The sequence below is a fragment of the Strix aluco genome, chromosome 3 (genome assembly GCF_031877795.1).
Source record: "Strix aluco isolate bStrAlu1 chromosome 3, bStrAlu1.hap1, whole genome shotgun sequence".
NCBI lineage: Eukaryota > Metazoa > Chordata > Aves > Strigiformes > Strigidae > Strix > Strix aluco.
The window spans coordinates 127,064,261-127,087,542 of record NC_133933.1 but is presented as its reverse complement, the minus strand read 5'-3'; the positions used below and the strand labels follow the sequence as shown (position 1 = coordinate 127,087,542).

The window sequence follows — 23,282 nt, the reverse complement described above, 5'->3', positions numbered from 1 at the left end:
CCCCTCTTAAACATCTGCATTAGGAAGAAATAAATTACAGCCCAGAAATACTTATTTCTCTCAACTGACTATAAAGGAAATCAAGTCATTGTGCTCAGATACAGATGTTTGTATCTAGTCAGAGGAATCCCACCCTGAACATCCTTATAACTTTGAATGCTAGAACTGAAAAACCCTAAAACATGACATTTTTCTTCTTTGGTGGGTTCTTTAAGACTGACTACACAACACTTTCTTCAGTTTGATAAACTCCACAGACAAAGCACTACCCGTATCTCCATGTTGGGATTTTCTAGTCTTTCACAATTTCTCCTAGACCTTTGAGTCCTCTCCAATTGTTGAGGTTTCTACCAAAACACGAACACCTAAACTGGAATTATACTTTAGCTGTGCTTGCCCTGGTTCAGCAGAAAACTCTTCTATTTCCTATTCCCTTGCCTGCCCAAGGACAGCATCAACAGAGCTCTAATGGCCCCATCACATTCAACTGATTCCTCAAGACTCCAGGACACTCTTTCAGAATCACTACTGTGCAAGATACAAGTCCCAGAACCTGTAAACGTTGCCCATTTTCTTAATTCACAGATTAAAAACTTAACATCTGGCTCTTCTGTAATCAAAATAGTTTGCTTACACTTCATTTATCAAATGGTAACTCAGTAACTCTCTGTCACTAATTTGTCGTCTTCATTACTTTACAATGCCCAATTAACTTTTTTCCAAAAATATTTGTCAAGGAAACTAGACCCTGAACAAACTGTATTTGGAGAACTGGAAAGTTTAAAAGTTTGCAATGCAAATTTTCCAAGCCTGCAACACTCACTATGAATGCAAAGCTCCAGCCACGCTGCCTACATCTATATTATAAAATACAGCAGCATCAGGGAATTCTCAGACCAAGCAGCAAAGCCTTATTGCCTTTACATTACATTGCACTTCACTCCAGATATCTTCTGCACCCTAACAAGGTGTCCAAAGGTCCTAAGACAGAATATTATTCTGTGTGTTTGCTTCAATTCAAAGTATCTATAATGATGCTGGTGCTACCCTCCAGAATCACATTTTCATAGCATGAAACAGACGGTATGTGTTGAATTCAGTTCATATGTGGCTTAAAAATACATGATGTGAAAGGCTTCCTGGCATAGTGTTAAAGAAGTACACACGTGAGGATATCCAAACCTGGATAGCCTGGGTTTGTTCCCCTGGGAAAAGTTTCTGTGACTTGATACTACAATGTCAGTCTCAGTTATAAGGATGAAAGTCAGAACTTTCCATTATCTTGGGGTATATGTCAATAAGTACTAAAGCCAAAAGGTTGCTGCTGACTACAACCAACTGAATATTGCCACATCAGTTTAAAGTGTAATATTACTTTTTTTTTTGAAAAAGACATTATTAGAAACCTTGAATCCATGACTTCTTAAAAATGAAGTTTATGAATTTGGGAATTAATTCCTTTCATGAAAAAATAAGAAATGTAAGGGGTTGCTTCAGCAAACTAAAGGAAATCGTGCTTTGATGAACCGGGAAGTGTGTAATAAATTAGGGGAAGCAAATAATACTATGCATTGTAACCTTTGCTCACAGACATGGCAGTAAGTGTTTCTTACCCTAAAATACAACCGATAAAGATTCTTGGCTGAATAATTCAGGGCTAGTTAGCTTTTCATGCCCCTCTGAGAGCTGTCATGTCAAGCTGCCAGCTCAGGCTGAATGTGGATAAACTGGAATTCCTCATCTCCTGCCTATTCAAAGTCCTCCATTTCTGTTCATCAAGAACATCGTGAACACCACCACCACCATCAAGGTGTATAACATGGCTGTCATCTCCGATACTGGATGCTCTCTATGTTCCCACTTGGATTGCAGCTATATTTTATCTTTTTCTTTCCAGATAACAATCTTAGTGGCACGTAACTGCCTTCCTTACTCTTCATCCAGATTCTGATCTTCTCACCGAGGAAGTTACAGAAACACTTATGAATCTAGCTTTGAAAAAAACATCATTTTCTTGTTTGTACCAAGTCATAAGGCTCCTGCCAAGCTCATTTCTCCTGGTCATCACTTTGAATCTTCCTCTCAGCTGCATGCATTAGAAGCTACTTTTCATTTTCCTACATGATTTTCATTTTCCTACTCCTCCTGTGCAGCAGCACATCTACCATCAAATGTCAGATTCCAACCTGGATCAGTGCATCTGCCACTCTTTGCTGTGCACACACCAAATGTTCAAGCCAGCACATCTGCTGCATCATCTTTTTGGTAGGAACAAGCAAACAGCAGACTAACTTCATCACCCACTGTCACTTAATTCTTAAAACTCTTCTGTGCTATGACTCCTACAGAAAAAAATCTCTTACTAATCGGATAATTTATATACTGAGACCACTTCCTCACAAGCTAAACAACACTATCTCCCTTTTGTTCTCCTGTTTATCTTATCAAATCTTGTCATTTGTCTTCTACATACATTGAAAAATCTATTGAGCCATCATTAACTTCTGTTCTGCATTTGTGTATTACACATAATATACAAATACAGAGGACTCCTGGATCTTGACTTATGTTCTTACATTGAAAAGCATTATTAATAAGATTTTTTTCCCCTTTAAGTTAAATGACAATTCTGTTATGGAAATTGAAACTCCAGGAAAAAAAATCCCACTTTCAGGAACTGCCATCATGCGCCTTTAGAAAAACCCAATAAAAACAGTACTTTTTTACATATTTCAGGCTAAGTATTCAAAATGTCTAGTCAGTTTTGATAATTTGGAACTAGTTAGAAAATTATGTCTCAAAATTAATAATCCTTGACCACATGAATGGCTTTCAACATGGTCTAAAGAGCTGCGATTAACAGCTTTTTAATCAATTTGTTGAGCCATCCAGTTTCTCTCTTTTGTACCTCATTATCTCTTTTTATCACCTAAGTGTAGTAAATTATGGAAAAGATGGACCTCATCTACCTAGTAAACTATTAAATCCCAAACTTCCTAAAGTGGCAACAAGCATATTCCTTTCTTCTGTACCATATGCTTCTTTTTTTAAAAAAACCTCCATGCACAATGGTGAGATTGTTTAAACTTTCTCATTAAGAGATGCAGAAAAAGCTGCATGCTTTTTCTCAGAAGCACCTAATCTACACCCCGAACCTACACAGTATCTTCTGATGGTAATTTACGTATCATATCTAAACACCAATCAGAACTACAGCCTTCTTGATGGTAAATATTAATAATTTGTCCTCCTTCTTGCAAGAAGAAAAAATACCAAACCCTTCACCACCAACAAAATTAACCTACTGAAATTAGTATGTCTCACCTCCAGGCTGTTAGTATTGCAATAATTCTGCATGGAGTCTGCTTGCTTCCAGCAGTTTTATCACCTTTTGCAGTACTAACACATGTAGATCTCTAGAGAGTCTTATTTTTTCCCCTGTTGTCTCAATTCTTTACCATCAAAAATGACAATCCTGTCAGCACATCACCACATTTAAAGACCAACCTGTGCCAGTACATAGCCTAAAATGTGGCATTAGTACAATTTCTCCAGGCTGGATACTAGCCTTTTCCCCACCTACCTAACTTGCCAGTGTTAGCAACACTATGCAAACATTTGTTCTGTGATTTTTTCTTATTTTTATTCTTGTCTTTTATTATTATTTCTTATTATTATTCTCCTAGCATTATTGAAATTTAAATTATGTTAAATTAGAAGCATATAATTCTTAGGCAGAGCTCTTAGCTGTGGAATTCATTCCAAATTGGTAAAGCAGAACAGGATTTTTTTAACCGCTCATGTATGTTCCAGGTTCTATACCCATTCAGCAGTTGAAGCCTGAAGGAAACCACCTATTTAACACATGTTCTCAGGGCTTTCAGAATAGCTCAGGAACTTTATGAACGACCAATACATTACGTTTTTATTCATGGCATATTAACTAACATAAATACTTACAGAGACACTGAAGAGTGTCTCACCAAGGGCAAATCCCTCCTCATATCCTCCCTCCTGTAACGATATGACATGGAGGAAAGGGTATAACTTCTACCAATAAATAACTGAAGAGCTTAATCACTGAGAAGGGAACTGAATTATTCAAGGTGATATAACTAGGAGTAGGAATCTCTTGGTTTAAAAGCAAGAAAACCATCCTGATTGTGAAAGTTTGTTACTGTAGAACAGTACATACAAGAGATGTACTTGAAAGCCCTGGTTGAAGCTTCATCGTAAACTGGAGATCACACTCACAAATATAAGTACAGTAGTACACAGCACTAAAAACATGACTGGTACCTGATTTAACTTTTAAAATTTTCTAGTCTGATATTCCTTTCAAGAATTTCCCTTCATTTCACAATTTTTCTTGAGTTCTGCTAACAACACAATACTGACCCAGTGCTGTATCCTATTTAAGTTTAAATTCTTTAAGTATCTTCCAAAACTTTACAGTGAGGCAAATATTACAAGGCCAGAAAAAGGATCTGATCTTTATGTCATCCCATTTTATGCTTACTGCTAGTACTTTTTAAGGACCCTTTGCTATCATATTGTGGCACCTACCTTTACAGCACACAGATATATAATTTGCACTTCCACAGCTCAGCAGCTTCCAGGCTTATTTTCCGAAATGGAACACAGAAAAAATAACTGAATCTCAAATTTCAGTACACCTTTTGTTTAAACTATTCTCTCTCTCCACTAAATATATTTTTGAAACATTCGACCTTTCATCCCAGCAGCAGAAATGCCAGGATCTTGTCTTCTTCATCAAATCTACTACTGGTGCCTTTAAGGTCATCATCACGAACAAAAGAACTACCGTAAATTAAATGTCCAGAGCAATCAAGATGCCAGGAAGAATCACTTTATGTACAAATAAAAATATTAAAGCTTTTCATATGGCAAAGACTGCTTTCTTAGTTTTGCTCACTAATATACATCTAGATATAGATATATTTATAAGCTATAAATGTATATTTCTCTGCATCTCTGCTTGCATCTCTGAAGATCCTTTCCTCCCACAAGCATCCTCCTCCACCTTTTTCTCCTATGCGCAATAAACTTTTAAAAAAGAATGTTGAAATAACAGAAGAATCAAAACATATATTACTAATAATACTGAAAGCCCCAATTTAGCACACGCTTTTGTCAGACTGAAGGTATAGTTTAAAAATTAAGCAGATGATTGCTTTGCTGAATTGAGGTTTACACGACCTTGAAGTTAAAGTCAGAAAGCTGGAATAATGCAAAACCTCAAGGAAGGGAAGAAACACAGAAACCCCAAACTGAAATTCATAAAATGTGTTCAGTTGCCTCCAGCTTGGTGTTTTCATTTGATTCTGCTAAAGAAATATTTGCAAGCACTGCCAAGTGTGCAGTCAGGCTCCTTGAAACGGGTCTAGTTTGGAGAAAAGGAGAACTTAGGTGTTAAAGAGATTTTCTAGCAACCATATAGCAGTGTTGTCTTCTGCTGCCCGGAGGCATATCAGAGGGATAAGGGAAGAATGAGCATTATTGCCACAGGGGATAGAGAGGGCAGAGAACACAAACCAGAGGAAATCAAAGCATCATTTGTACCACTGCTCGCTAAACAACGTTTTCTGCTGTTAGTGGTATCAAAGATTTAAATGAGAACTGACACCTCACTGTGTGGGGCAAGATAAATGGACAGAAACAAAACACAAAGTCCCTGTTTAAACTTCAGAAATCTTCTGTCTTCTCCTGTGTGCAATGCCTTGCTCAACAGGTGCTCAAGTTTGAGTATTATTATAGGACTTAATAAACAAGAGAGTAGGCAACTAGAACGGAAAATAACAGATGATAAGAGTTATAAAAAATATTTCCACTTGGTCTTGGTGTTCCCAGATTATTATTTGTTCCCTTTCAGATTTACCCTGTTATCCTAATGATTTTACATTCTTTATTCACAAAGTGACAAGCTAGTGATGCCAGAGATGTCCACAGGTATAGCTTCAATACAAGCCCAATACAATAGGATAAGTCTGTCAACCTTTAGTGGTAGAAATAACATCTAAAATGGAGATCCTGTTCACGAGAAATTAAGTTCCATGCAATTTTCTTCAACCATAGATTAATTCCAACTCAAACAGTTATACTACAAGATCCTAAAGTTCTCATAATGTTTCATCTAGACAGCTCACATCCTGTTCTACAAATCTGTGCAGCACTGCTGCAGACTTACACAGCTGCTGCATTTCACATCTGAGCTGGTTCAGTTCCTGCTATAGCTGAACTGACAAATATGAGCAGTTTTAGTTCATAAAGAACTTTTAAATCTTTCAGGGAGAAAAATATGAATGAATGTTGATCTTCAAAGGAAATTTGAAAGAACTGTACAGAACACAACTACAACAATCCATCTTGCATTATATAATGGTATAAGTACATAATATTGTCCGAAATATAACAGACTCACAAAAACGTGAAAGCTGCAGGGAGTTGCACTATTATTCTGTGTAACAACAAGAAAAAAAACCATTGTTCTTAAGATTCTTCAATTTTGTTCTTAAGATTCTTCTATTATCAAGTTTCTATTTATTAAACTTTGTGCCAGAATGTACACGCTACATGGATGCAATGCCACAATCTTTACAAAAATTAATGCAAATTATTGAAGATGGGCAGGTTTATATATCTTCCCTTTGTGTAATATCTTGTAACATTTAATTAAGTTACCTTTTTCCTACTATCTGCTGTCGAATTATATTTGCTTACCTTACCCTTGAAATACGTATTTATGTAGCTGTATCACATGTTAGATTGCCTTAAGCAAAGTACCAGAAGTCAGATTCTCATTTATACGAAGGTTTTTTAAGCCTCTCAGGAGGCACATAAGAACATACACTTCATTTAAAAAGTAATGTATTCTTACCCTCGGATCCTTTTACATCAGTACAACTGTGTGTAAAATGTCTCTAGTATGTATTTGAATCTGGCCATACAATTAGAAAAAAAATATTATATAAGGCTTATGAGATTAGGAGTTGCTTTGTTTTCTATGAAAGATTCAGTTGATTGCAAACGTCATAGTGTACTTATTATCTTCTCACTAACAGAGCTAGTAAATTTATTTGCTAAATCACATTTTAAAAAAATTATTAGATATGAAAAGTAATAAAAGCTTACACTGCAAGCTCCTACATTTATCAAGATGCACATGTTTCATTTAGTACTTCCAGTGTAACACGCCTGAACAAGCAGCAACACAATGGAGTAGCAACCCTCCACGCGGTTGTGCAGACATTAGCAGAGTTATTTCATGCCAGTATCTCCTACCTCAACAGAACCACATCTATACTGTCTGAAAGCCTTGTGCGCTGCTTGCAACAATTCATTCACTGTGTTGTGTAGTAAGACACTGATGTATGTGCAATCCAAGAATTTTAAATGTCCCCACAGGATATCAAATACTATCCAGACCGTTTGTAAATACTTTCCCAGTGCTCTGCACAAAATGAGCCAGTTCTTTTCAAATCTCCTTAAATGACATTTTTGTCTTATCTAAAAAAATCTATGTTCCTGTTTAATAAAATCATCTGGGCAACTTACTGTTTCATCAGTATTGCAAGCTTACGCCTTCATTAATAAATTCAGCTTGAGTGTTAAGATTACCCCCAGTAGAGACAGCTGGGAAACTGCAATATAAAGTCAAGCAGCACATTTAATGACCAACGAACTTCTGGAAACTTAGTCCAAAATGATACATCATTGTGTCAGACACTCTTAAGCAATATGCAGCTTGGTCTCCCTCTTTAGAAACATGAAACCCCCTGAAACCGCTACCACAAATTGTGAACCTTTTAAATTACTGCCAAGCCACCTGCTTTTCTCCAGGAAACTTCATAAAACTCTCCAAATTAGTAATGTCATTAAGTAAAGCTTACAGAACTGTTGTTATTCTGAAGGAGCATTAGCTGTTTAGTTTAAGGAAACCAATGGGGATTTTATCATGGAAAGAACTGTCATGTATATTGTATAATCTATTCCAAATGAAATGCTTTAGAATATTCTTAAATACGCTATTCTTTCACATTTAAAACTTTCTGGGAGAAAACTGTATAACCATATTCTTGGGATTAAATTCATAGAATGAGGAAGTTCAGTTCAGGAGAAGTTATGTGAAAGATTCTCAAACAGTTTATGTGTCTTCAGATGGTATTAAGTGCTATATAAATCAAATGTCCAATTTTGCATTTTTGAATAGCACTGGAAGAAATAGTGCTCAGATCGAAGAGGGAGCCTGATTTCCCCTGTTCATTCTTTTTTTTGAATGGTTCTACACAGAGCGGGTGAGGATGGATTATAGGAATGCCTTCTATTGAGGAGTCGGCCAAAACTGTACCATCTCATCTTGGAGTAATTTATCCAATAAGATGATTTAGAGGACAGTTCAGTGGCACCATTTTTGGAAGGCAAAAGCAGAGGGGAAAGAATATAAATCAAAGGTGACTGGCAGGTAAAGGATATATGCAGCAATCAGCCAAACCATGTGCACACTGGCACAAATTCAACAAGATCATTTATAAAAATTTTAAGTCAGGAGTACACAAAAGGGGGTCTGGTGCTAACTAAATCCACAGATAGATTACACGCCACTGAAATAAACACTTCCAGATGCTGGCATACAAAAACCTTTTACAGAAAGAAATGTTTTCTTTCATAAATCTGAAAGGAGGAGCCTTGGGTTGGGGGTTGGGAGAGAAGGGAACAAGATTTCCAAACTGTGATTTGACTTCCTACTGGTTTTATAGAATAATAACTCATATTTTTCAAATGCACACTGTTAACACTGTAGAATAACAAATAACTACAGACAATAGCTTGAAGTATAGACAAAGGCTTCATAAGTATGTAACTGTTTAATGAAATAAAATGCTTTTTTTGGGTTTCAAAATAAGAAGAAACAATAAAAAAGTCAATTTGACTTTTTCTGTAAGAAACTCGATGTATACCTGAATGAAAAGTTTTCAAATGGCTTTTGACATAAATACATACATTTCATTTTTGAAAACCAATGAAGAATGAAATCCTGACTTCTTCAAAATCAGTATCAATTGAATTTGAATATCAATAGGGGCAGTATATAATATACGGGACTGTAAATATCAGAGATTTTTTATTTGGTTTCTATGTACCTAATTTATTTCGGAAACAGCATTCAAAATTTTTTATCATTCAAGTGCTTTAGAAAATTTTAGACATAATGTATCCATATTGTGTATATTGAAGCAATTATTGAAGATTGTATTCCAGAACTTCTCACTACTATTTTGGCCTGAAATATGCAGAAAGAAATTTCTTGTAGTTAAGATTAAGTTGCAGACCAAATGCGAAGCTGAATTCTTCTTGAAATTTAAGGCACCTCAAACAAACTTGCATTTCAAAATGTTCTGTTCTGTTTATCTCCACAAATATACTGCCACACTACCCTTTATATTTTCAGAGTTTCCCTCTCTTCTTTCCACCCTCAGAATCTGCTGTTTTAGTCTCTTACATGCTCAGCTTTGCCAGGTCTTTAGCTACTATTCCACAAATTTTGTTTTCGAGGGGAAATCAGTAGAGTAAATATCATCTTTATTAAATTTAAATTACTAAAGGTTTGTGACCAACTTCAGTATTTAACACAACAGAAATGGATTTAAGCATTTGCACAATAGTTGAGCTCAGGATCAATAACGAGCACGTTTAAAACAGTAGAAGTGAAAGGTCTTGACTAAGTATTTAATTTGAGAAACTATTGTTTACATGTACATGTAATATATCAAAGTCTATGTGGAATACTTGCATTTAGTATTTAAAATCTGTTAAGAGCATAGACAGGGCTGTATAAGGCCCAAATAATACAAGTCTCTGCCAAATAGCATTCTCTGGTGTTACACGTTCTTCATGCAGGGAATGTCACAAGAAGTATCATAAACATGCTTTTGTAAATATGCATTGTTTTATGATGGTTAGGCAATTTTATGGGACCGAAATTTTTAACAAGAGAAGGTTTAGACTAGCAAGTCTTTTCATACTGAAATGACCTGGAGCCTGAAGGAGCATTCTCCCCAAAAAGTAAATATCCAAACAAAAGTTGGTTATACCCTCTGTTCATTCAATATGCTCCATTTACCCACACACATGCTGCTGAATAATGGCCACTGTCTTCCCCAGGTCTGTGAGGGATTACAATTTACATTTATAAACTCAGTTTCTCTTTAACTAAACATCTAAAACATTTCATTTCAGAACTGGCATAAACTAGAGGGACAAAGAATCTGTTTTGGAAACATTTCCTTATTCTTTTTGCCTGTGGTCTTCCACTGTTGTAGCTGACCACTTTGTTTTTAATTTCAGAGTAGAGGATGTAGCTGTACTTTTTACTAGACTTGTTCGCTCATGTTCACAAGTACTACTTACGAACTGTTCATGTACTACTTACAATGTTCATACCAAGGTTTCACGTAATCACTATATATTGATCACAGAATAAATATTTTTAAATAATTATTTATTGTTCGTTACTCCAACTGTTAGAAATACAATCAATTCAAATAACTTAAAATAATTTCTCTAGAGACATTATGCTTCCTGCTAAGAAATATCCATCTGATAATTTTGTGAACCCCTTGGCATACTAAATAATATTATTTAGAATAATGTTCGGATGAATATTGGGATTATACGTATAGGCCCAGTCAAGACTGCAGACCATTTTCACTACACACTTTACAGGGGCTATCTTTTTAGAGTAATCTTAATCTAACATATTATTATTATTTTACTTTCTTTGCCAGTCTGCAGAAAGATCGAGCTTGTTATTATTTCGTTTGGTATTGATTTTGATACCATCTAAATCCTGAATCTTACTGAAATTAATGGTGCTGCCATGTTGTAAGTAGAGTCCAGAACCAAAGTTTCATATGTACCCAAGTCATGCTACAAGATATGGCGATTTGCTCTTTCTCACAATGACTTTCCACTGACTTCTCACTGAACTCCAATACATTCTGTACATGTAAGAGACGTAATCTTCTCACCCTCTTCATTCTACGTTGCACTTCAATGGTCTAATAGACCACTCATCTGAATGAATCATGAAATGATCTAATCATGTGGTTATAATTTCCATGTAAAGGGCTGTAATATCAATATCATTGTACTTGAGATCCTGGGACAGAGTAAGCTGATGTTTAACAACTGGGCATTCAGTATTATTCTACTTCTTCACTATCTAAATGAATAATAAGAAAAAGAATGAGTGTAGAAGAGTACAATTACAAACAAATGCTATATAAAAACATTAGAATATTCATATATACTAATTTATATCCAAATTTCAATTGATCTCTCAAAAAGTCTGTTAATCCTATGTAGACAAATTTCCCATTTTCCTTGACCAAGGAAGCAAGATTTAGCCTGCAATGAGTTAATACACATAAAATGCCTCACTTCCTTAACCTAAACACACAGAGCACAGAGAAATAGATTCAGGTAAAGCACATGGAATTGCATCATCCCACATGACGAAGAGTTACATATTTCCCATTCCTGTCTTGCAAAATTATATGGCGCTATTTTTAAAATCAATTATTTAAATCTCTGCTCCTTGAAAGTCTGGACTATGCTTTAAAGTGGCAATACTGAGTACCATCCAATACTGTAGAGAATATATGGATAAGATGTATGTCTAGACTACCTTAGACATGATAAAATGCAGAACAATGGAGAGTACACTTGCTGCTTTCCATTGTGGCTTGCACTTGGAGACAAAACCTAGATGCTCTAATTATGTTAGTCACTTTGACATAGCTATTAAGGTCAAAATAAATGCAAACAGATCATTTTCACTAATGTTAGTTCTCATTTACCATATGATTATAAAACTTTCAAAGTGCTCTTTTTGTCCAAACCAACATCCATCAAATGCTGCTAAAGAATAAATTACACAGCTTAACTCTTCTTCCAAAACTGCCTTATTAGGGACACTTACACCAAATCAGATGGAAGAGAGGGACAATCATGATGAAACAGCAAAAAAGGGAAAGATGTCAGAAAATATCACTTTACAAATACATATTAACCATCTTAAGAAAATAGTCCCAAAATAATATGTTTGGTTTATTTTATAAAATATTCTCCTATATTTGCTTTTTAAACAGAAATAAAATCAAAATTCTATGTGTGGGACGGAGTTATTCAGCAGCAAAAGAGAAAACTTGTACTTACACTCAGGTTTTCGACTTTAGAAGTAACACTAGTATTTTGAAGTGTTCTACAAAATAGAAGTTCTTCACATGATTTCCTTCAGAAATCTGGACATTTTGGGAAGAAGTATGTTTCCATCTGGCAACTAAAACTGATGAGATTCATCTCAGGTCCATCAAGGTTCAACCAGTCAAAACCAGCAAGATTCAGTGAAACCAAAAATAAAACATGACTCACATCAGTACAACTCGGCAGTAGTAGGGTTCTAGCATGTACACCTCAAACTGCAGTTGAATGCAAAATAATTTTGAACATTTGAATATAGGTAAACCTGGGTCAACTCTTTCTCAAAGCTGAAAGAGTGAAGCTGGCAGGAGTTCCATTAGGATGAGGATGGTGAGACACTGGAACAGGTTGTCCAGAGAAGTTGCGGATGTCCCATCATTGGAAGTATTCAAGGCCAGGTTGGACGGGGCTTTGAGCAACCTGGTCTAGTGGAAGGTGTCCCTGCCCATGGCAGGAAGGTTGGACTAGATGATCTTTAAAGGTCCCTACCAACCCAAACATTTCTATGTTTCTATGATTAAAGTCCTGGACTTCAGGGTGGAGAACTGTGGAATTCCCACATTGGGCATAAGCTCCAAATTCCTTTTTATATATGCAGAAACCTGGAGTCAGAAAACATCCATTATCCCATAATGTGCTTTGGTTTCCTCACTACCAAAATCAGTCATCATGACTTGCCAGCTGGAATGCAAGTCCATGAGCCACAGGTTCTATGAGGAATTCTGTATGGCAAGGGTTTCTCACAGTCAGTAAGCATCTAGGGATGCATATTCAAAGAAATTTTGCTTTGTTTCTGCTCTTCCCTTTCCCTTGTCCCTCATTCAGGTGTCACAGACCTAAGATCCAATACATTGCAATTCTCTCAGAGAAAATTGCCAAACACAGCATGTCAGGTATTACCCCAATAATTTCAAGAGAACGCTTCAATGGATGTTACTAGCAAAAAGTTTGCAGTTTGAGATGTCCATAACAAAGGTGTTATAAAAATCCAAGTGTCATGGCAAATATTATTGCTACTAGCACTGTTCATCTCTATAATTGGTTTAATGCTTGAAAATACTTTGTATCTCTATTTCTGTAAAAAAATACTTCTAGCAAAACTAATAGTTACCTAGCAGTCTTGAAATAGTTATTTATTTACTTAGAACAATTTAGATTAATTCTCAGATAGTGACATAACTGGTTCTGGGCTAATCGGTCACCGTTCCACTATGACTGCATTTAGGAAACACACCTCGATTCACCTGGGAAACCTATTCACCCAGGGAAGCAAAGTGTACCAGGACACTAATGCAGTGAGTGTAGTCTTAGATTCATACCCAGTTAAACACTAAATGCTGAGCACAAAATGACTCTTGGTGTATTCAGGAATAGCTCCTTCCTGGACTACTTAGAAGCCATTGTGATTCCCAGTCAAGTGGATTCTCGGCTATAATTGGTTACTTTTTTGCATTGGCTAAACTGTCACAAAAGCCCTTTGTTTCTCTCCCCCAGGGAGTCTGAAAAAACTGAGAAAAGACGGGCAGATGGGAAAATATACAACCAAAATATATGCAAATCCATTACAGAAAATTAACCTCTCCCCCTTCAAGGGCTTACTTCCATGCTTATTCACACAGTGATGACTCCAATGACACAATTCTCTACCCAGACATACAAGCCCACCTTTGAGCTTTCATGCAATAACAATGACCACTGTGTCTTAATTTGGTAGAAATGTAGATGGAGCACTGAGTAGCCCCCTTCAATCTACATTAAAAAAGACTTCCACAACAAATACACTTCAGCGATATAGAGGTCTGGTGGTATGTATCTAAACATGGAGGGGGTATATTAACAGTCCTACAGCAGAGTTTTCTATATCCAGGTATGGCCACTGCTTCAAATCTCAGTAACAGGAACTATTTGACACAAGCTATGTTTATTTTCCAGGTACTGCAAAACCTTGATATAATGTTAGACAGAAGCTATTCTGAGCTATTCTTTATGGTGTCTGAGGGAAAAACTGTATCAGAAGGATCTAAACCCTCCCCTGATCTCTTTGAAGCCCCTAGAAAGGATATTTTTATGGATCAATGTAACAACCAACAGACTGCAGTTGTCAAGGGCCTGCTGTATTCAGAAATTTAGTGTTTGAACCAAAACCACTAGGGTATGAGTTTTCTAATGAGAAGAAAGAAATGTGTTATCCTACACAAGGATGGTTGATGTGGAAAGACAGTCACCAATTGTGCCCCAACATTACACATGGAAAGTCTTTCACCTTTTAAAAATGGAAAAGGTTAGTTAAATGAGTAGAGAAAACTAAACTTACTTCTTTTAATCCTTTGGAGCAGTAGCATGTAAGAAATGGAGCTAAGCGATGAGAACCCTAACCCAGCCTGGTGCCCAAGCTGTGAGATGGCATATGGAAAACTGAGATAACTTCTCATCCTGAATCAAGGCAAGATCTACATCAGACAGTTTCACCAGAGCAACATATCTGAGGAGGATCCTGGATGTGAACTACTGCTTTCTTGTTTACATCTAAAATGGAAAGGTTGACTTTGGAAATTCCTGGTATGGAATCAACCTATGAGATCCACTCAGTCTGTCTCTTCCAACATCAAGCTTCAATATGAGACCACGACTGATGGTGCTCAGGGAAGAACTCAGTCTGCCTATGGGTGAACCTCATATTGAATGCATCCATCCCAAAGTCAGTCCCCCATACATGGAATTTTCTTGATGAAAATACCAGTTTACTACCAAGACAAGATTAGAACCAAGACCTACAAGCGTAAGGTTCTCATGGGCCTCTGATCTGGTGTACCTGGTTGTTTCCCTCTCACCCACCTTGAGGAATGGAAAAGTGATCCAAGAAAAAGCTGAACAAGCCACACCACAATAAAGGTTGTGCATTGGTAGGATAAATACAAGACCAGAAGAAGACTGTCCTATCAGTTCATATCCTCTTGTGAACTGTGCCAAGGAAACAAGTAAATTTTATTCAGTTGAGCAGAATCAAGGCCTCATACATCACTGTCTCCATGGCGAGTCATTCAAACAAAGAGACCTTTCTGAAGAGTTAGCTTTAGGTGTGTGTGGGCAATTACATGGGTCAAATATGAATGAGTCATTACTGAAAAACACGTTAATCAAGTCTTAAAGCAAGGCATAACCCCACAGAGGGGAAGAAAGGTAGGGAGTTTTCACATTTTTGGAGTGTGATGTTGAATCTGGACAAAACAAGGATGGTTTCCCAGCTGACAATCTAGTCAAATATCTATACCTTCATCTGCCTCTGCAATTATATATGGGTCTTGCCATTACTGAGGGTGAGTTGCCAGACAGTGCAGAAATTAGCTTTAGTCTAAGAACTGAGAAGTCCTTGCTCACTAGTGGTCAGAAATGATAAGAAAGTGAGAAAAAAAAAGATTAAAAACTATAACGCAGGGACAAAAAAAGAAGAGAGTTAACAAAATCTGTATTTTAATATCAAGGGCAGTTAGAATATTCTTGTCTGGTTTTGGTTTAAAATGCAATCACCTGCATTGGATTTTTGATACAGAGAACATTGATTTTATAGTATCTCGCAATTTTAAATGGGGAAATATTATCACATATTTGCAGGTCCAAGTTTTTATTAATTTCTCCAGATGTACTGCTGATTTAAACTCAATACATTTGTACAGATGATAAAGTCTTTCAAAAACCAATGTTGTTAAATCATAAACTTTAAAAATGATACACAGTGAATTTCAGGGAGACTACCGAATGCCTCACACTAGGCAGCATGGCGAAACGCCAAAAACCAACTCCAGCTAAATTAAGAATAATCTCTGAAACGAAAAAGAAAATGTTTGCTCTCTGCCTCGTATGATTGGCTGTAATGAGATGGAAATTAAAAGGAAAAAAGAGTCCAGAGCTGTCCCTTGTTTCTTACTAATTTACAGCAAGGGTAAAATTCTTCTGTAAATCCTCCTTACTGCTCAATAGTCACATATCCAAGAAAATTTCCAAATAGCATAGGTCTACAAAATTAAAATCATTAAATCCCAGTAACTGTACTGTGTTCATGTAATATTACTTTGCAAGACTGGAAAGTGTTTAAAGTGAGACCTTTTTCCTTCCCCAATCTTTTCTCAATGGTCAGCAGTCAAGAGTAGTAACATGCTCTTATTTTCAAAACATTGTTGTTGAATACTTTGGATAAATTATTTTGCCTATTATTCCTGTATGTTTCTAACACATGTGAAGTTACTTGGGATAGGTAAGTACACGGTTAGGTTTCTAGGACTGATTCTACATTATTCCTGTACAAGTATTGTAAACTTATACTGGAGTAATATAGCATTTTGGCATTAGCAGCTTTGCACTTTTTTCTTGTTGCTATTTGTAAAAATGTAGAACTATATCTTTTACTTAAAGTTCAGTCTAATCTATACATTTTAGGGACTGAAGTGAACATGCATATAGCTCACAAAAATAGTTGTTTCTTTATTCTTTTCCTTGCTTCTGTAGTAGGAGTGCTAACACAAACGGTAAACTGCCATCAGAAAGCAGTGTAAAACAACTGGACATGCAGAAAAATCCTTCCTCCTCACCTAGAGTACACTCTGGCAGGGCACCTATTGACTGTAAAATCAGATCTGATGTGGAAGAATGATCAACAGGCTTAAGAGAAATGAAAGAGATGACGTGCAATGTATATTCCTAACTTCTACATGACCTTTAGGTTAGTTTTAAGTGTGGAAACAGCTGGAAGCATGACTTCACTGAATCTAATGACAGATACTCATTCAATATTTCTTTTTGCAGTTTTTAAAGTGTCACCACAGAATCACAAGAAGCACACTGAGTAAAGCTACCTTTCCTCCTGGTTCTGTCATCCTGTCTAGGAGGTGACACAGATATAAAAAGAAACTATCGTGAAGACAGTGGCAATGGGAGAAAGCAGAAGTCATTCAAAAGAAGTGTTGCTGCAGTACTCTTCAGAATGTCTAGAGATAATATTTTTAATATAGCAGTGTGAGAGTCTGGCAATATGAAAAGGTCGGGTCAAAGGAAGCATCAATCTACCTTTATGCTTTCTGCACCTATATGGAACATAAAGGAAATTTGGGGTACTTTCGTTTTGGACAACCGTGATAGCAATGTTTGTCCCCAAAACTGTCAGTGAGGGCACTGACAGGAAAAATGGGCAGACTGGCAGACCTAAATGCATACTCTATAATATCTCTCAAAATGCTTTTCCTGAACCTTCTCATTAAAAAAGGAATCGTATGACAGCTCTACAACATCTGTACGCATGTAGAAGATGACCCAAGATTTCCTCTCTCATTCTTGGCTTGTTTAAAGGGTACAAGACCTGCTCATCTCATCAACCACATTGACAGTAGGTAATGTCAACAAATTAAATTGTTTGGTTAGTTGTACTGTTTGGGAAGTTCACAAGATTGCAGGACATCAAAAAAAGCAACCCAAACCAGAGTATTGTGTTGTATCTTGTGGTTGCAGAGAAATTTCAAACTTTGGTTAATAATTAACCAAACCACTTTTAGTGAGGGTTAGGGAAGGAAGACTTACCTCTCTGTAGTTGTTTATGTGAGCTCTTTATTTCTTTATAATAAAATTCATAAAATACATTCTTTGCTTTCAGAAGCTATTGCCATGTTCTTAGCTACGTCTCTTAGCCAATTTCTGCTAAAGATGCTTCTCTGTTTTGGACGGGAAATTCTATGCTACGTTTTACATGGTATTAATCTAACATTTGTGAGTGGCAAAAGAGAGAGGTAAAACTGTGCAAAGACACATCACTGCAAATACGTATCAACTATTATTAATAAACCAAGCATTTACCGACATTTATAAAAGCATTGATCAGTTTTGACACTAGGAAAATTATAATTTCACATACTCATTTACTCTTATTTTTACTTGTTCCTTGTTTCTGAGGTCAAGTCCCACTATTTCCTTGATATTCATGTTCTTCATATACTTCTGTATAATTTTTATGTAGATGAATTTCCTACAAATTCAGAATAATTTTCCTTTCTTAAAATCCCTCCAAAAATGGACAATTTCTTCTAGATTCTTCGGGGCTCAGACCTAGTTTGGTGTTTTTTGGTTTTTGTTTCTTCCTGTAAAGATTTCTTTGACATTCATTTTTTTCCTGAATGTAGATATTGTGAGGCAAGCAAGGCTATATGCCACATAGAACAGCAGATCAGAAGAAAATGACCCCAATTTATGACATTGCAGACAGACTACTTCCACCTTTTATCAGCTGAGAAATTAAATAAAGAATTTGTTTGGCTGCTCTGAACAATGGATTTGCAATTTGCATAGAAAAAATGATGGCAAAACCTCATAACCCATCAGTTTTACCACAAACTCAGTTCTATTACATTTTAGTGGAGGTTTAAAGTTGTCTAAAGAAACCATTCTTTTCTTTCTCCAACCGTAAATGTGTCACTTGAGAGTTCAACTTCCAATAGAAGCAGTATCTGACACACAACTAATTTTAGAATATAAAGTGCTCCTCACCATATTGGAATACATATAATTTAAAATAACTGTAAACCTAAACTTTGCAAAAACAGAAAATTCAAGCACTAACAAAAAAGCATAATTTGTAATTGAAAGAAAATAATATTTAAAAGAAAAAAAAAACTTTTTTGTCTTTCCAAAAAGAGACAGAAATTACTAAGTTTTATTTCCCAAGAGAATTATGCCACTTTTATAAAGAAAATTACAGTCACCACAAATTGCTTTCAACAATTCCAAAGCTTCTTCATTTGACCACTTGAAAATCAAAGTTCTTTAAGATTATAAATATAACTTTTTATAACTCTGTTATTACGTACTGTGAATGGGGAAAGGGGGCCAATCTTGTGGCCATAGCGTCGAATGGCCTCTCTGATGTGGCTGGGCTGGATGGCATCGCTTTGAGCCTCTATACCACAGGCTGCAGTGCTCTGCAACAGAAAAACACATAAATTGTTACTAAATCAAAAACACACAACAGACCTACAGTGCATAAAGTATGAAAATAAACCTTTATAAAATGGACCTATTTTTTTTTTCCTGAGGATACACATCATTGCTGCCACACACTACATTAGAGAAAAAAAGCTATTAACAAATCAAAGAGGACTTTTACATGAACTTTGCTTAAGAGACCCAAAGAACACCATATTTGTCCTCTTAAATCTTTCACCTAGTGCTGCTGTATGTTGCAATTGAAAAGAGCAGAAAATGTTCAAACTAAAATGAAAGGGTCATATAAGTCATACTGCAATAACCACAGAAACTATTTTTGAAACATTTCAGGCTCTCATTATGATGTCAAGAGGTGGGGAAAATATTGAACAAGTACCCGAAGTGGAAAGCAATTTGACACCAAAATCACTATTGAGTAATATCAGATTGAAATTTGAAGATGAAACATGTGACATAATGGTGTTAGAGGGATGCAAAAATATTTTAATTATCTCAAACTGGACTGTTTTCAAACACAAATAACATTTTGGATTAAGGACCCTAAATAAGAAAAATAAGAATTCACTGCTACTGGACCCTTGATTTTAGAAAATATCTTAAAATATTTTAATTAAAATTATCTTAAAATATTTTAAAAAGAAAAAGTTACTCTTTTCTCCTTGCTAGTCAAACTGAAATGTTGGTTTAGGCTCCATCTAGAAATGGCTGCTTGCCAGAATTCAGATGACTTATCAGAATGATGGCTGCTTAGTAATAAATTCATGGAAACTATATTAGTGAATGCGTTAAGAATGATAAAACTTAAAATTATACACTGAAGTTTAATGTACACACAAACATGGTTCCTGCATACATTTACACTATATACTAATGCTTTCAAACCTGAGATATCTTTTACAAAATGTTTTATTTTCAAGAGTGCCGAGTCCACTGGAGCCTGTGTGTGTACACACAGAATTATTCATAATACGATGGCAGATTCTTCCCTTGCTGATTGACATTCATAAAGGGAATATGAAACTCAAATATTTTCTGCTGGACTGGGCCTTCATGGACTAAGAATAACATTCTTCACCAAGCTAACTCATTTGTCTCAATGCTTCAGTTATATCCAGTATATACCTAAGCAAATTGGACAAGTCATGGGAACATTTCATTAAAACTGTGCACTTTTTGGAATATAATTATTTTAAAAGGCATTAGTCAAACACTAAGAATTTAAAATAAACTCACAACACTAGTGAAATATAATGTATCAAGAACTACATCTCCAGCTAAATTCTTGTTCCTAGGAATTATAATGGCAATCAGCCATAGAAACAAAACATAATCAAACATAATATAAAAAGAAAGAGAAAAAAAGCAAAAGTCTTCAGAGAGGTTTTTAGGATTCACTAAAGACTTTCTAAATGGAGTATAATAAGGGTAGAGAGAAAGTTGAATATATTAGGAGCATCTACAGTACTGATGGCACTAGAAGGAGAAAATACATCTTTTTCTATCTCTCATTGTAAAAATCACCGGTTTAACTCTGTGAAAAATTAGTATTTGTTTTAGGAGAATAACAACACACATGAGAAAATCACAAGTCACTCCATTGCTCTGCAACAAAATGCCTACTGCCATCACATTTTTTCAGAAAGCCCTAAGTGATTAACACACTGCTTCCTATCCAGTTTATTTAATCAAATGTATTTTCCTTGTGGTTTTAAGATACGTATATCCCTCTCAGATAGAATACCAAGGCTCTACAACAGAAGACAGGAATTGAAATACTTACATTTCACACTGTAAATATGACATGTCCATATTTTATGAAAAGTAAATGAACACTTAGATTGAATGTAACTGGCATAAAAATAAAGCAGGTCAGGCAAAGTTGTTATAAACAAAGGAGGCAGTTGCCTAAGGCTGCTGGGAGCAGGAAAATCACAAACACCTCTTCGCCTGCTTTGCTTATGCTTTGACCCTCCAAACCTACACTAGCTGGTACTGTTGGAGAAGGGGATGATTATTTGGGGTGGTGTTTACCACTGTGGCTGTAGAGGAGCAGCTCATCTTAGAAGCAGCAGTTGTTACCTCAACAAAATTCAGTTTGCAGCGTTACTGAGAACCTTTAGCCTGGTTGTGACAGAAAGAACACCAAACCACACATTTGGCCCTACAATAACATTGGTAGTTAACATGTGATATAGGTTACAATTAATATTTAAAATGACATGTGTTATTTCCTGAAGATGTTTTGGTTTCTTTTTTTTTTTTCTTTTTTCTTTTTTTCTTTTTTATTTTCAGGCTTGTGCACCAAATACCTTTTTTCTTTTCCTTTGTTTGGATTTGGTAGAGTCCTGTCCAATTCCACCATTCCCCAGAGCTCCTGACGGGGTTTTCCCAAGGTGTTGCTGTCCTGCTGATGCTGGGGGTGTGGGGGTAGGAGGTGGTGTGTTTTCAGGAGAATCAAGACTGGTCTTCACACTTGTAGATTGCCCTAAGAGGTGTGGCTATAAAAGCAAGATGTCAAACAACCATTATATAATCAGATCACAAAAAAGTAGTATTGCCTTCTTAGATTTACTGTCAGAAGAGATGTAATACAGAATTCAGTTTCCTCATTCTACAGGTTACTATATCTGTTTCAGAGCAATGCTTACAATACAGTACTTACTGCACTTGCCACTGCTGACAACTTTAATCTCCAAATCTGCAATAGAGAGTGCCTTCAATACAGAGAGAAGGAAATTCCACCCAAGAAAAGGGGACTTACATTTGAATATAAAGATGCTGCTAAGAATTTAACATTTGGAGCTATAATTTATGTCTTTCCATCTACATCCACAACTTCAGTGTTCATAAACTGCACAACAGAAGTCTGTAGCAACACCAGATTCGATCACATCTACTTTGAAAGCAACAAACTATCAAATACATGTAAAAGTAAAATATAAAATACATTAACGTGTGAAAAAGCAAGATTTACCTCTGTAGAGTTGTGATACTGTATGAAGGTGGCAGATATGGCATGACTGAATGGGTCACCAGCTTTGGGAGCCATGTCCTGCTTAACCAAAAGGGCCAAGTCCACCAACTGGAGGGGCAAAACCAGCCGATAAACAGGTACGTTACTGACATGGTACTTACTATGAATGCCATCGTAACAATGAAGAGAGAGAGAAGATGTGGGTTGAGGCAGATTATTCTTAGTGTTTCTCAGCTGAAAACAAAATTATTCAGAGACATTTCAGCCTAAGGAACCTTTCTTTTCCACTTCTGTAAATATATGGAGTAATCTATCTACCCAAGAGGGCTCGGCTTGGCACTAAGGTAACGTTTTGTTTTCCAGGAAATCCTGCTTTTTAATCCAATTGTGCAATGGGGTTGAATGAGCCTCAGCACACTGCCAAAGGTCACATAGCAAAATATGTGGTTTCAGTCTGGACTTGAATAAAGTTCATGCTGGACTCCACTCTCCTCTGTAACCATTATAAAACATTTCTATTTGTGTATGAGAGGGATGAATACGGTATAGTAGGCATCTGTCATACAGTAAATTGAAAGACAGACAGGAATACAGCTAGCTTGGTTAGCTGAAGAAGTGGCTGCATGCTTCTGAAGGGGCTTACAACACAGTCACCTGAGGCTGAAGTACATCTAAGAGTAATTGATTTTGTTTAACTAGAGTTCAATCAGCATAGTCCCTTACCTGTGCCACAGTCTCATATGCTAAATATGCCAAAATCTCCATTGCAACTGCATTTGGCTTTATTTCCATACTGCTACAGTCCAACCAGTCACGAAACTTGGATGCTTTCTTTGCTGTCAGTTAAAGTCATAAGGGGAAAAGGAAAAGTTAACAACAGGTAGGCCAAAATAATGCATTTTTTCCAGTCATAGAAAATACTGCAAATGTGAAACAAGGAGTGTGAATATGATTTGATTGGCTAAGGAAGGAGTTATCATCATGGAACTAGTGGGGAAAGAGTGTTATTTCATACCCAACATTTTGGAGGCCCATAAGCATC

At 36.1% G+C, this 23,282-nt stretch overlaps 1 protein-coding gene across 7 annotated transcripts in view; it reads right to left on the bottom strand.

Annotated features, from left to right (window-relative positions):
* Positions 1 to 23,282, bottom strand: part of SUPT3H (SPT3 homolog, SAGA and STAGA complex component) — a 279,815-nt gene that overhangs the window by 35,579 nt on the left and 220,954 nt on the right. For all 7 annotated transcript variants that reach the window (XM_074820229.1, XM_074820226.1, XM_074820225.1 and 4 more), the window contains 4 exons: positions 22,964 to 23,076; positions 22,241 to 22,348; positions 21,576 to 21,764; positions 19,131 to 19,241 (listed from right to left, as the gene is read on the bottom strand). In XM_074820229.1, coding sequence (XP_074676330.1) covers positions 19,131 to 19,241; positions 21,576 to 21,764; positions 22,241 to 22,348; positions 22,964 to 23,076 — 521 coding nt within the window. The remainder of the gene's footprint in view (positions 1 to 19,130; positions 19,242 to 21,575; positions 21,765 to 22,240; positions 22,349 to 22,963; positions 23,077 to 23,282) is intronic.